General features: G+C 41.8%; 1 protein-coding gene across 2 annotated transcripts in view; it reads left to right on the top strand.

Annotated features, from left to right (window-relative positions):
• Positions 1 to 833: 833 nt before the first annotated feature.
• Oatp26f (Organic anion transporting polypeptide 26F) overlaps positions 834 to 15,729 on the top strand; it is a 60,303-nt gene continuing 45,407 nt past the window's right edge. The window contains exons 1-2 of one of the 2 annotated variants that reach the window (XM_076305013.1): positions 834 to 2,148; positions 8,933 to 8,984. In XM_076305013.1, coding sequence (XP_076161128.1) covers positions 8,940 to 8,984 — 45 coding nt within the window. In that variant the 5' untranslated portion in view covers positions 834 to 2,148; positions 8,933 to 8,939. Of the gene's footprint in view, positions 2,149 to 2,284; positions 2,303 to 8,932; positions 8,985 to 15,729 lie in introns of those variants that run through there. The other variant, XM_076305022.1, reaches the window with a different exon arrangement.

Raw genomic sequence — 15,729 nt, 5'->3', positions numbered from 1 at the left:
GTTCAGGTGGAAGTGTGCGTTAACGTGGAAGATGGAGATTGTTGTAAAGACGAGTCGTAGATAAAGTGACTAGACACCTGGCGCGATAAGGAGAACGTTTAGTCGCGAGTCGTTCGATCTTGCGTAACGATTACCGATTAAATTCAAATTACGATGATCACGGAACACCAGGAATCGTCCAACGAGCGATCATCCGTGCTGGTGACTACGCGATCGGTGTTGATAATCTCCGAATTCAACGGTTCACGGTGTTTTCAACGGAGTTGGTAAAAGAGCGACGGGAAACCGGTTTACGTGGCCTTGTTCGTTTTCACCGAAGTTACACGCTTGTGGTCGTGTGTGCGCGCCTTCGGGGAAAAGGAAATTTTCTTAACCGATCGAAACGACTCGTTTACTTTTTATCGAAGAAATCTTTTGGCGATAGAAACTACGAGAAATAGAAAATATTTTCGAGTAATCGGTCGATGGACAACTCTGAAAAAAAATTGTCAGTGACAAGGGCCAAAAATTCCAAAATAGAAATTGGAAAAATTCTTGTCTGGAAGAAAGTCGAGAAAACGAACCAAAATAAAGAAGTGTTGTATAAATATTAGGTAGGCGACTCTTTGCACTCTTGAAAAAAAATTGTCAGTGCCAAGGACCAAAAATTCCAAAATAGAAATTGGAAAAATTCTTGTCTGGAAGAAAGTCGCGACAACGAATTAAAATAGAGAAGTGTTGCATAAATATTAGATAGACAACTCTTTGCATTTATGAAAAAAAATTGTTAGTGCCAAGGACAAAAAATTCCAAAAATTAATTGGAAAAATTCTTATCTGGAAGAAAGTCGAGGAAACGAACCAAAATAGAGAAGTGTTGCATAAATATTAGATAGACGACTCTTTGCATTTCTGAAAAAAAAATTGTCAGTGCCAAGGACCAAAAATTCTAAAAAATTAATTGGAAAAATTCTTATCTGGAAGAATGAAAAAAAAAACGAATAAAAATTAGGGAACTATTCATTCGTTACTGATTGTATAAATGTTAGATAGACGACGCTTTGCATTTCTGAAAAAAAGTTGTCAGTGTTAAGGATCAAAAGTCCTAAAAAATTAATTGGAAAAATTCTTATCTGGAAGAATGAAAAAAAACGAACAAAAAATAGGGAACTATTCATTCGTTACTGATTGTATAAATGTTAGATAGACGACGCTTTGCATTTCTGAAAAAAAGTTGTCAGTGCCAAGAATCAAAAATTTCAAAAAAGAAATTGGAAAACTTCTTATCCGAAAGAAAATCGTGAGAAACGAATAAAAAATATATAACTGTTTATTCGTTACCGGTTGAATAAACATTAGAATAATAGCACATATTTCGGTGTCTCTCCCGCCCAAAAAACAATTTCCATCACTGTAAACTGAAATCGGTTATACGGATCAAATTTAATTTATCTTTTCTTCCACATTCTATATTTTCTATCCACAAATTACGTGTCAGAGGAAGAAAATAAATAAATCAAATGCACTTTGGTGCAAAGGGTTAAATCTTTGTCCGAATCGATCGAAAAACGCTTGGAGTGTAACGAATAGTCGCAGAATCGCGATAATTCGAGAGAAGACATCGATCGTGGAAAAAAAATTGGCAAAGGATCTACGAACAAATCGATTTATTCGTGAGATAGCGTGAGATCGCTCGGTGTGAAATTGGCGGGAAAAAGACGACTGGAAACGTCGCGTTTCAAAAATCAATTTCTGCCACGGCCGGTCGTACGATAAACGATTTGGAATTTATTAACATTGACCACGGATTGGGAATCGAAGAGGCTCGTGGCTCGTAAACCGCCAATTACGAACGTCTTCGTGGCTATCGCTAATTAGCGGGGAGAGAAAGAAGAAGAAACGCTCGTCGGACAGACGCGAATTAATTAACGGTGCAATCTCACTCACGGTAGTTCGCACGATATAATTAAACATCGTCGCGGAAATTCCAGTCGTATTTGCATGCCGCTTTAACGAGCAGCCTGGAAGCATCGCCGAGTCGTAGAGCGATTCGACATCGACGTGGTCGAGTATGACACGCAAGAGGATCGAGCTGAACGCTGGATACTCTTGGGATACATCTTGCGTGGATAGTGAGGCGTCGTTGATCATCGTCTGGTAAATGTTCGTGGTAAGAGTGCACGCAACTTATGGATTTTTACGTGTTCGGACGTGTGTAGGTGATAATTGATCCTTTTCGCAATGTTCCACTGTAGAGTGTGTATAGTACCTGTGTGGAAAGATTGCATCTGGAGTCGTTGATCCTCGTCTGGTAAATGTTCGTGGTAAGAGTGTACGTTTCTGTTGGATTTTTATGTGTTCAGATATGAGTAGGTGATAATTGATCCTTTTCGCAATGTTCCACTGTATAGTGTGTACAGTACAAGTGCGAAAAGATTGCATTTAGAGTAATTAATCTTCGTTTGATAAATTTTCGTTGGAAGAGTGCAAGCCTCTTTTGGATTTTGATGTGTTCAGATATGAGTATATGATAATTGATCCTTTTCGCAATGTTATCTGTATAGTATGTATAGTGCGAGTGCGAAAAGATTGCATCTAGAGTCGTTGATCCTTGTGTGATAAGTGTCCGTGGTAAGCGTGTACGTTTTTGTTGGATTTTTATGTGTCCAGATATGAGTAGGTGATAATTGATCCTTTTCGCAATGTTATCTGTATAGTATGTATAGTACGAGTGCGAAAAGATTGCATCTAGAGTCGTTGATCCTTGTGTGATAAGTGTCCATGGTAAGAGTATACGTTTCTGTTGTATTTTTATGTGTTCAGATATGAATATGTGATAATTGATCCTTTTCACGATGTTTCTCTATATAGTATGTACAGTACGTATACGAAAAGATTGCATTCGAAGTTATAAGCGGATCTAACTTGGGCAAGGTCATTCTCTTTGGACACGAGATAGGTGTATTAGTCCTGCATGCGTTCAAGATGATTTCTGAATGAGTAAAACTCCCTTGTAATTCCAGATGCATTCTTTTCGAACGTGTACAGTAGTTGGTAGCGATTCTCGAATTTTAAATTCGTGCAATTTTTAGCTCCTTCGTTCTTATTAATAATCTTTCGACTAGATTGCTATCCAGTGTCGAGAAAATTACTTCTCCCGTACCAATCTCGAGAATTATCGATAAAAGTAAGGAAAACAAAATGGTCATCGATATCGACGCTTTCGATTACGTCGTTTCTCTCTGGTTGAACACAGGTGAAAAAATTACACGTGGACAGAGACGGTTGATGCTCTGTCGAGTGAATTCGATTCGTCAAATAACACTACCGTATTTGCAAGAACAATCTTGCGACAATTGGTGAACAGAAGTGTCAATTTACGCTGATGCAATTTCGCGATAACCGGCTTTAACGCAATGGGAAAATACTCGCGCCTGTTTCACCGGCTGGTTAATGTTTCCTAATACTGCTTTTCTTAATGGAAGAATCAGGTGAATAAAATATAATACTTCCTCGTTCTATTTCCCGTGCAAATATTTCATACGCTTATAAATACCTTCGAACATTTTCGGACGATAATTCGGGAACTTTGATCGTCAATTTTACGCGCAGTTGCACTATCGTGAAATTATACACGTATCGACGTACGCGACATATCTTCGTTTCGTTTTCAATCTAATTATGCACCGACTAGACATTTAAACGCAACCTTTGAATACATCGGGACGATGGTACTGAAACTGTTCGATCGTCGATTTTACGCGTGAATTTATTGCCCGTTTGCGTTCGACTCTCGTCAAGGAAACGGTACTCTTCCGTTTTGTCACGAGTGGGAGTCTAGTCTGCTTTAGAAATCAACGCGGCATCGAATTTAAAGCCGACGACGCGATACAAATTCCACGTTTAAAGGGTGAAATGAAAGAACCGGGTGGGGAGGGCCGGCGAGCCGCGCGAGACGCCAGAAAAATGCACGGTATTCGTTCGGGGTGTAAATCTGGTTTACTGTGACAGGAAAAAAATTGTCGAAACGAATGATACCCATACGTCACGATTTACAGGAGATTAAAACAAATGTCTCAAGTGCTCGCCCAGGGTACCTGCGCAGATTATACCGCGTCTGGACACCGAGTTTCTCGCTGGGGAGGTACTACCGTGGAAAGGATACCGTACACGGAAATAACGAGAAAGTCCGAACAAGTTCCAAACGACGCTGTCTACAATTGGCAACGTGTTTCGAGCGTTGTAAAAGAACTAAAATTACCGGAATACTATTCGAACTCGTACAATGGACTGTACAATTCGATAGTTTCATAATTTATTAATCGGGACATTTATTTGCTCGACGAAATAGGAAAAGAAGAGAAAAAATCTACAGATGATACATTAAAGTCCGATTGTGGATTTCAAAATGGCCTCTTCTTCTAAGGACCATCCCCACATTTTGGTAAACATCGACACGAAATTTGGATGAGGCCATTTCGTTCGTTACATCGTTAGATTTTTATTTATGAATCGAATTAAAAAATATCATGAATTCCAAGATGGTATCTCCTGAACCGTGAACGAACGAGGTTAGGTAAAAGCTGTAGTGTAACAGTATACTCGATTAACGATATATTATATCGAATTTAATTTAATAGGTAGCAGAGAGAGGCGTACAATTCGGTGGTATTTTTGACAAGTGTCTGAGGGAGATTTTACCATTGCAATGAACGATTGGTAAGGGATGGTAAATGATATTGTAACATTCGATTATTCGAATCGTGGCGATCTATTGGTGATTTATGGTAATAAATTCGAACGATAATCGAAGTAAGCTGCACTCTTCGAAAATGTCCAAGTCGAGATACCAGATTCGAAAAACCTTTCGAAACGTAACCGTAGGTTTCGCACGAGACACGTCGCGATATTTTTCGCAGACGCGTGTTTCGCGCACGCAATCGCAACGAGAGAAAAAAGGTAAAAAAAAGGAAAAAAGAGAAAATCAGAACGCAAGGATGCGAGTGCAACGGGCGGCGATAAATAAAGTGTTCTGTCAGCAAGGCGCACATGCTGCTACTCCTGCGGCCTGAATCGCAATGGCGTTCCTCGTTCGCGATAAAGCACGAATCCGCCCCTCTCTTCCTTCCTTCGATGATAAAAGGACCGAAACAGTGGACACCAACGGCGGATGTAACTTTATGGGGCCGATTTCGTTTAATATAGAAAAATAAAGCAGCTTACTCGCCGGACGTTTCGTGTCGTTGTTTTCCAAAGTGGGGGGATGATTCTTAGAAGGAGATACCATCTTGGAATTCGTGATATTTTTTAATTTGATTCATAAATAAAATTCTAATAATGTAATGAACGAAATGGCCATACCAAAGTTTCGTATCGATAGTCTCCAAAGTGAAGGGATGATTCTTAGAAGGAGATACCATCTTGGAATTCACGATATTTTTTAATTTGATTCATATATAAAATTCTAATGATGTAACGAACGAAATGGCCACATCCAAATTTCGTGTCGATGTTTTTCAAAGTGGAGGGATGATTCTTAGAAGGAGATACCATCTTGGAATTCACGATATTTTTTAATTTGCGTCATAAATTAAAATCTAACTGTGTAATGAACGAGATGGCCATATCAAACTTTCGTGTCGATAGTTTCTAAAGTGGAGGATAATCCTTAAGGGGAGAAGCCATCTTTTTAATTTTCTTTATAAATAAAAATCTAACGATGTAATGAACGAGATGGCCTTATCAAAGTTTCGTGTCGATGTTTTCCAAAATGGGTGAAAATATCCTTAGAAAAAGAGGCCATCTTGGAATTCACGATATCTTTTCATTTTCCCGATAAATAAAAATCTTCGTCCGATCTAATGACCTTGAACATTCTACCTATAATCATTTTCTCGCGAGAAACATTTCTTCAAAAACCTTGACATTAAGAGAATATGTAATCAACGCGATAAATATTCCCACGTCGTTGCGTTAGGTTTTTTTAGCAACTGGTTATTTCCACTGTGTACTTATTATGTTAATTGCTTTCGAGTCCATAGACTCGAGGATGCGAACTCCGTCACGCAGATGAACAAAATTAGAAACAACTTGCACTTTTCCGCTGGGAAACGCGAAGGGACCGTGTTCGTAAATAAGCACTCGTAAACATGGAATATATAATTAAATTCGTGAAAGAAACGATACGTTTGCAACGAAAGGAACGTCCCCTCTCGTTGATACGCTATACTTTTGTTACGCGCAATTGCGTACGCGTGTGTTTGCATTGTTACGTAATAACACCGGTGAACGAGGAAACGTATCTTTGCCACGGTATAATCGGAGAAAGCGAAAGTTTCTCGATATGCTTATTACCTCGTTCCACGAGCTCATTGTTCCTTCCGAGGAGAAATGCAAATTTCCGCGTGGAGAAAGAGAGGTTATCTTCGAAACCTGAAACGTCGCCATCTTGAAATTTCTCCATCTAACTAACGTTCGTTCTATTCATCTTTCTTTAATATAATTACTTTTAAAAGCAACTCCACTTATTAGAGTTACCATTCCATTTATTGTACTTATTATATATTTACATTTCTAAATTCTTTCGAATATACGAGACGAGATACTTGAAATCACCACCTTCGTTTACATCGATGTTATTGGGTTATTCGGAAAGTAGTCTCGTTTTCCAAAATGGAGAATATATAATTTAATAAAACGTTTATGCACTCTAAAAAAATCGTGTTTCGTTATTCTATCCGGTTGTTCGGAAAGTGATTTCGTTTTCCAAAATGGAGAATATATAATTTAATATAAAAGTTTCGTACACTCTAAAAAAATCGTGTTTCATTTTCATGAAAACACGAAACGACTTTCCGAGGATCCTAATATTTTTTTAACATATGTAAAATTACCACCTTGATGTACATCGATATTATTGTTCCCGAGACACTCAAAATGATCGCTAAGCTTCACGTTAATGCTCTCGATCGACGTTATTAATTTCAACTGAAATCAAGCTGGACAATTTCGAGGTTTCGTCGTGCATATTCCAACGAGTTGTATTTTTATTTTTTCGATCGCGTCTCGTTGCGTTTCACTCTGTTAATTCGCGAGCAATCGGACGAAATGGAGAAAACAACTAATAAACGTCCGATGCGACGGTCAAATCGAGAGAGGGGACGCGGATGGAAACGATATTGAAATTGGAGGAAATTAAATAGCTTCCGCCCAAGAATGGCCGGGTGCTCGATGCACGCAATCACGTGAAAACGACGGGAAGATCGCTAATGGGGAAATCGTGTTGAACTTAAAGATGTCCCTGGTCGAGGACTATCGCGTTCGATTCGCGGCACGTTTGTGTCCGCGGAAAAACCCAATCGGCCACAATTTTTCACCATTTTCAGTGGGTCGCGATCATCGCGGCCAATGCTCGTCGATAGAGAGAAAATCGAGACATCGCGTGAACGTGGAAATGAATTTTATCGTCGGTGCTTCGAGGCGACGAATAGTCATAGAATTTGAAGAGGGTTTTAAGTATGATATCGGTAGAAAAAAAGAAAATTGGAAAATACTTAGGAAAATAGGTGCCTTGAGAAAAATGTGAGAATTTTTTTGTGGTTGCTTCGAGGAGATAAATAGTTATAGAATTTGAGGAGGGATGGTTTTAAGTATGACATCAGTAGGAAAAAAGAAAATTGGAAAATACTTAGGGAAATAGATGACTTGGAAAAATAGATGCCTTGGAAAAAATGTGAGAATTTCACCATCGCTGTTTCAAGGCGACAAATAATCATGTAATTTGAGAAATGATAGTTCTATGTAAGACACCACAAGGAAAAAAGAAAATTGGAAAACATTTGGGAAAATAGTTGACTTATAAAAAACGTGAGAATTAATTTCACTGTATCTTGAATCGAACAATGTCGCCTTAAGACGACGAATAGTCACGGAATTCAAGAAGCGATAATTCAATAGAGAACATCGGTCGAAAAGAAAAAAATTGCAAACTCAAAGGAACGATCGATTTGGAAAAAAGGATGGGGATAATTTTCACCGCGAACAAACAAGAGAGAAGTGTGTATATATACTATTTCCTAAAAATAGCAACTGTTTCTTCGAAGGATTGCAACTGACTGTGAACGTTCGCGAACGAGTCCTACGAGTTGCAACAACGTGTTTTCAAGTCCTTAAGATCTTCTGCGTACCGCGTATCGATTGCAGCCGGTTCTTTGTCGTCTATGCCACGGCGAGCTATTTGTGTTTATCGGGAGCAAGTCAATCGGTATCTATATCGAGGTTCTATCGAGTGTAAAACCGGCTGGTGCGGAAATAGCGTGTAAAAGTAGAATTTCGACGTTATCGTCTCATTTGTCCCATTGGTTTTTGCGTCAATAACGAAGATCGTCTATCGGTTGCACTCGCGATCTATGATTTCATTTTCGATGGATTAAATATCGCGACAATATTTTTAAAAATTTTACATTTCATTGTTCGATCACTTGGAATCTTTATTACGCTTTTTATTCGGAGATATTGTAGTTTCTTCTCGTGAAAGATAAGAACCGTTCAAGGTCACCCGAAGACACTCCGCTCGAAGACATTCCACACGGCGTGCATAATAATTTAACCGGTGCATCTATTATCTTGTTAGTTCGATTGTTATCAACTCCATTACGGTTCGTTCGCACTTCTCGTCCGTTGTCTTACGGTTCGAGAATGCACCGGATTCAATCTTCGTGACGCGAACGCGATGCAAGAAGAAGATCACGAAACGAGAACCGATCTTTCGAGTATGTACAGAGTGTTTCGTAAACGTGCAACGAAACCTCGATAATTGCAACAAAGAGGGAACGTTTCTTGCAGCGTTGAGATTCGTGCAATTGTCGAGGTATTCGATCCAGACTTTGTAGATAAATATTACTCGCCTCACGGTGTCGTTTCTCTAGAATTAATAATAGTTTCTTATGTTTCAGGTGAACCATGACTGGGATTGATAATTTCGCTTACCTCACGACCGAGAACTTGGTGAGTTGCCAATACAGTTTCTGTTAAATTAGTGAATACTTTACGAGATTGATATTGTCGTTTATTGTCAATTATTATTCGTCTCGAAAGAACACCGATATCAATATCACTTAGGCCTTACTACATTGTCTTGTAAATAAATTAGTAACGATATCAACGCGCTTGATAACAAAAGAAATTTATAGAACATGTGTTAAATCACTGTAGAAAACAAAACATGTCTACAACGTTGTGTAATTTTTCCATATCGATTCTACGTTTAATTAAAAAAATTTTTTTAATTTTTTAATACGTTTAATTTAAAAAATTAGAAAAAGTTCTTAATACGTTTAATTCAAAAAATCAAAAAAAATTCTTAATACGTTTAATTCAAAAAATTAAAAAAAGTTCTTCATACGTTTAATTTAAAAAATTGATCACTTCCATACCTCCCGTTTCGTGTTATCGGTTCGAAGCGATCGTTTTCCTTTTTAAATTTCTAAACTCTCTGTAACAACTACCGAGAGTATTCGTATTTAGAAAAAGGTATCGATAATCAACGAATCCGAAAGCTTGTAACTATCGAGTCTATTGGTGAAGATTCGAATGAATGCATCGGGCGATGACAGAGGGTCTATTATACTGTATAAGGAGCGAAGTTGGTCTCCTCCGAGAAGTCGAAATTGAGATAATTGAATTTCAAACAAACGAGACAATGTCGTAGGAGTAATTTAAACGTTCGAAACAGTCAGTGCCGGTGGAAGGATGCTTCTCCTGCTCGGCCAATTCCTCGTCCCTCTAGATGCAATCTTTAATTGTTTCGAGTGAAACAATCGGGGCATTCCGACAAACGCGTGGAGTCTGATACCAAGCAATTAAAGCTCGTATCATTTTCGTTCTCTTTCGATTCGGAAACAAGGTGAGACGAAGAGTGTCGTTAGGCGATCGTTGCTCGAATAAACATTAAGAGATCGTTGAAACGCAGTCGTGGTTTCAGACACGATTTGAAGTGTCGATCGCGAAAAAGTACGGAACGATGGCGCAGGGTCTTCGAGTGGCCTAGGTTTACATGCACTTATGTAAATTTAAACGGGACCGAATGCAAATTTCCACCAAGGCAAACACTGCGGGGGTTGGTAAAACGCTCTAAGATATTGCAGTTGTTTATTCCCACGGGCTACCGTATAAAAGAATGCAGCGCGTTGCTTTGTTGGCAAAAGTCCTGGCTTATCAGTCGCGAGATTAAAATGAAACTCGAGCTCGGGAAAAAAAATCCGCGAAAAGTTCCTCGGAGAGCCACCTAAGCGATGTTTTAAACTCGCCAGTTGCCGTGTATCATTCTTAGCGTAATCACGCGAAAAAGCTCTCGCGGTGAACCTTGAAAAGAATTTCCCACAAAATGGTGTGCGTTCCGAAACGTTTAAAACGAGAAAGGATCCATCGAGTACGACGATAAGAGTGACGATCGTTGCCCCAGAATGGGAATCAAAGAGTGACGTTTCTTTGAATAAATTATATTTAATATACGATACGTCAATCCTTGAATTATTTCAAATTAAATTACTCGATTAAAATTAGATTCTTTTAAATCTATAAATTCCCAAGAGGAATTTAATCAAATTTACTATACGGATTTTGTACCGGTGTTGCTTTATTCGTACGAGTGAACCTTGACGAATATTCGTACAAACTTTACGCAAAAATTATTGCTTCGTTCCTGTCGGTGGTATGGCCTGTTACAATTTGACCGAAAAATCCAGGGACACCCTATAGAATCGACCCCATGCATACGGTCGTCGACGTATACGTTAACGTTTCAATAAGAAACACCCTTTTCTCGGGGCACACAATGCTCTTAAGTTCCCTCGATTACCGTGGCACGGTGGGTAAAGCATACAGGAAAGAATCCTACGATAAGACGAACCGACGACGATGTTGTTTACGGAAAAAATTTTCACCCTGGAAAAGTAGCCTCGGATGAAAGTCAAGCCGAATTCTTTGGCGACGTGTATTTCGGGGGCCTGAACACCAATGCCTCGCACAATGCACGAGGAACGTAAACTCGTTTCACGGAGCCCTCTTTTGTTCGCGTCGGGGATCTGGAACCCGGTTTTCGTCCTAAGGGAGCCACGGAATACCTCTGAAAGCAGTTCGCGTCGTCTTCGATGCGTTTCAAGGCTGCAGTACCCCATCGAGAAACATTGACAAGTCGCGACACGCGAAACGAACCATCGAAGTCATCTGCATATGTCTCTTTTAATGTTTTCGTCGCAATTATTATAATTCTCCGAGTGAAATAAGTAAGCTGGATAATAGTTCATTTCCAAGGTTGTAACTGATACAGTCGATGCAGATGGATTTTTATCCAAAGAGAGCCTTGGAATACCTCTAAAAGCAGTTTGTGTCGTCTTCGATGCGTTTCAAGGCTGCAGCACCCCATCGAGAAACATTGACAAGTCGTGACACGCGGCACGAACCATCGAAGTCATCTGCACATGTCTCTTTCTAATGTTTTTGTCGCAATTATTATAATTTTCCGAGCGAAATAAGTTGGCTGGATAATAGTTCATTTCCAAGGTTGTGACCGTCTTCGATACGCTTCAAGGCTGCAGTACCCCATCGAGAAACATTGACAAGTCGCGACACGCGAAACGAACCATCAAAGTCACCTGCATATGTCTCCTTCTAATGTTTTTGTCGCAATTATCATAATTCTCCGAGCGAAATAAGCTGGCTGGATAATAGTTCATTTCCGAGGTTGCGGCCGATGCGGTCGACGCAGACGGATTCGATCGAATTGCAATTTCGGAATGCGGTCTGCAGACTTGTTGCGTCAACGATCGAAAGGAATATTACCCGGCTAATTGATAGGGAATTGGGTTCCGTGCAATTATGGAGAGGGTAGCGATTTTTCCCCTCCTACGCTCAGGAATTGTCGCTTTGAAGCTACAGGACGCCGAGAGTGAACGAGATGGGCGGACAGGTGGTGCGGGTTGGAGGATGACTCCAGGTTCCATATAGTTTTCAAACCGAGGGAGACGAACGAGAACGAGTTGGGGAGCCTAGTTTTCAAATTAACCGAGACACGCACGAACCGGAGGTAACCTGTCGCTGAGACTAACCCGTTCCAGCCGTCAGAAGTCGAATGATTGGGCCGTCGACGTTAACCCTGGTGAATAGAGTTCCCCGAGGAACGAGATCATTCACCGGAGGCGAAGAATCTCGGTCTCGATGACTGACGGAAACCCCAAATTCCTCGAACGCAATTTTCTTGGAGCGAGCACCGGAATATGGGACGAGAATTTTCGAGTGATCCACATATTTTCGTTTCCGTATCCCCGGTTCCCCTCCACGCTGTCTCGTTCACCCGTTTTTCTCCTCCACCCTCTGGTCTCCATTGTTATCGCTGCCTTCGGTACTATCAGCCGCGAACGAGACGGTTTTGTAGAACTGTTCGTTCCCCGTTGATGGTGGTCGTGCGCGGTTAATGCCCGCGGGCCACGATTGTGCCGCAATTACGAGGAGTAGCGGTGCGCCATCACGAAGATGTCGAAGAGAAAAATAATGGTTAGAAAGGAGAGAGAAAGAGAGAGAGAGAGAGAGAGAGAGCCTGGTAGGGAGAAACGTCAGCCTGGAGGAGGCGGCGCATTGTCGAAATTAATGGGCTGCGACCGAAAATTCGTGGGAACGATTAAAAATTTTTCGACCGCGAACACCCGTGTATTATTTCGAAAATGTTCGATTCCGTAGGAACTTGATCGTTTCGTACTTGGTACTCGTGAAACAAAAATCGATCTCCACCACGGTTTTACAGGGTTCCACGATTCAACCATCGAACCGGTCACTAAAGCATTTTCAGTCGCTTCGATTCAACGTTGTCCGAATATCCTCGCATGATCGTTGCTCTATCCCCAAGTTACCGAATTCGACGGTGCACCTATTGGCTCCTCCCGCGGCTACAACTGCGGCTCCATTCCATTCACAGAATCCCACCGGATTCTCAACGAGGCCGGCTTCATTTTCCATCGATATCAATCCCGAAATCGGATCCGCCTGCGAAATCGAAACTCTTCGAATTCCGGGACAAACGCGTCCAACAGGGGCGACGCTCGAGTTTACCGCGGTGTACACGCGCCACCGTCGAATTCCTCGCGCACAAAGGACGCGAACGTAGCCCACAACCGAGTGGGAAGAGGCGCGGAAAATAAAATACAAAAGATAGAGAAAAAAAGAAAAAAGAAAAAAAAAAGCGACAGGCGAAAGGGAAGAGCGCCACGGTGGCGCTCATTAATCACGATCGACCGCAAAATCCCAATCAATCGGGCCACGTTCCGGCGTACATTTTTTCCCCGGCGTCGGATTTTTCCTTTGAAAGGAGCAACGACAAGTAGCGAGCGGTGCTGTTGCGCTCGACCAGAGACAGAGAAAGACGAACAGAGCGCGAGAAAGGGCCGGGGACGAGGGAGAGCCGGGGAGAGACAGGGAGAGACAAGGGAGAGCCAGGGAGAGCCAGGGAGAGCCAGGGAGAGACAAGGGAGTGACGTCGCGGCATTCGTTAGTTGCGTTCGTCGATGAAACGACAGAGGACGGGAAATAGGGCCGTAGGGGGTGGGACAGAGTCGCGAACAACCGATTCAAGAGAAACGGCCGACTAAATAATTGGCAGCGGGTTTTGCGAGAAACGCCGCTTCACGGTCGGGCGCCGTTTAATCTGGATTAACAAGCTGTTTGACGTATTCACTTTATACCGGCCGCAAATCGAGTTACTTCTGAATGGAGTCGTTAGGAATGCACCGGTCGCGAGCGTCGGGGCCACTTCGCGCAGCGAGAAAAGTTGCTCGAGGAACTTTTCGCGTACCTGATGTCCCGCCACGGGTTTACCGTTCGCTGACGTCAATTTGTCGCCGGACGACAATGGGACAACCGTCGCTACCTCCTCCTCTCCCCCTCCCCCTCCCCCTCTCTCACTCCTGCCCCTCCATTATGGAGCGAGCATTACGCGAATTACGTACCTCCCGACTAAATTGAAACTGTAATTAGCAATCGGGCAAATAAGTTGTACGGTCGGCGGTGTTCCATAGGCAAAAACGGTTGCCTCTGTTGGACCGTTTCCAATGAGAACAATTTTCGATCGAATTTATCGAGTCGGGGAAGCAACGGCGGTTTCGAGAGAGCCGAGATGAATTGTTTGCGATCGCCGACTCGTATTTACGCGTAGAAAGTGTATTACGGTGCACATTAAACGCTCGACGGTACCGAGATAGCCCGGAGAGTCGTGTATCGCTGGGTCGGGTTAGGTTATCGAGCTTAATATTCCTGAAAAGTAAACATTGATAACGATGGCTCGTTAGAGTCGGTGCGTTGTCCTTTGCGAAAATCCCGAACGTGTTCTTTTCGAAAAGCAATCGTCTTACCGATGTGACAGCGTTTCCGAAGTCCTTTTTTACCTTAAGGGAGATACGGTCTACAGATCCGATGGATGTCCCCTTTTTCCTTAAGGGAGATACAGATCTGAAATTATTGCTCATCCACGCACAAACTTACTATACTAGTTAATATGTACGTTATAGTTATAACGTCGTCAATTTTCGGAGTTCTCGCTCAAAACTTTCACAGAATATTCTTCTACTGTATACAATTAAATATACATATAAAAATAAACTATAGTAGATCTTTGGAACTTGTAAAGGGGTTGCCAGGAAGGAGAGGTGCGAAGAGAAATTTAGACTAACATGACTCGGTCGATGCATCTCTGGAAAACTCTATTAACTATAACGTCGTCAATTTTCGGAGTTCTTGCACAAAACTTTCACAGAATATTCATTAATTTATATTTAAATGAATGTATCAAAATAAACTATAGTAGATCTTTGGAACTCGTAAAGGGATTGCCGGAAAGGATAGGTGCGAAGAGAAATTTAGACTAACGTGACTCGGTCGATGCACCTCTGAAAAACGTGCCGGACCCCGTTTCTTTCTACATGTGGAGACATCCTCGCGGGACGAGAAAACGTGACAGCATAAAAGAACGCACGAATATCGAACGTGACGGAAGCGCGTACAAAGGTCTTTTGAGGCTCGTTTTCATTTCGAAACCGAGCGAGCCGCTGAGTGCGACCCAAAGGGTGGGAGAACGAACGTGGCAGAGGAGAGAGGAGATGCACCGGAAAGTGCAAAAATGTATTCCATTACAACGGCGTGTAAGAATCTCGCGGCTGGTTCTCTACGCGAGTCGCTATGCACTCGACGATCGTCGCCGGAGCGGTTAGAAATAGTTTGCACGACCGCTTTGGGCTGGTTTTTCCCCAGGTCTCATCTGTTTCGACTGTGAAGAAAGAAAGATGGCGGTCCCGAAGGTATCCCGTTCGCGTAATTAAGGCCGTGACCAGCATTGCTCGCGAGACGCGGGAGAACTGGCAACGCCTCTTTGTTTCAAACGGAGTTGCTCAACCTGGAATAGGAAATATTGTCACTGAGTAAAAGACATCTTAGCGTCTTTCGTTGTGCAACATTTTTCGTTTTTGGTTCCCACGACGCGAGCATGATGGCTCTGCTGTCACTCGTCGACACGGAGCATCGAAAGTAGCGTATTTCGGACAGATATCTTCATTACTATAGATTGTAACGAAACTTCGTGCGTGGGCGAAAGTTTCGCAAGTTAAATTTCACGAGTTGAATTTTCGCAAGTGACGTTTCGCGAGTTACGTTTTTCTTTTTTGCAGTCGTTGCAATTTTAATTTTCATTCTGCGTAACGTACAGCACCGT

This window comes from Ptiloglossa arizonensis, chromosome 1 (genome assembly GCF_051014685.1).
Source record: "Ptiloglossa arizonensis isolate GNS036 chromosome 1, iyPtiAriz1_principal, whole genome shotgun sequence".
Lineage (NCBI taxonomy): Eukaryota > Metazoa > Arthropoda > Insecta > Hymenoptera > Colletidae > Ptiloglossa > Ptiloglossa arizonensis.
The sequence above is the reverse complement of the archived record's forward strand: the minus strand, read 5'-3'. Positions and strand labels throughout refer to the sequence as shown.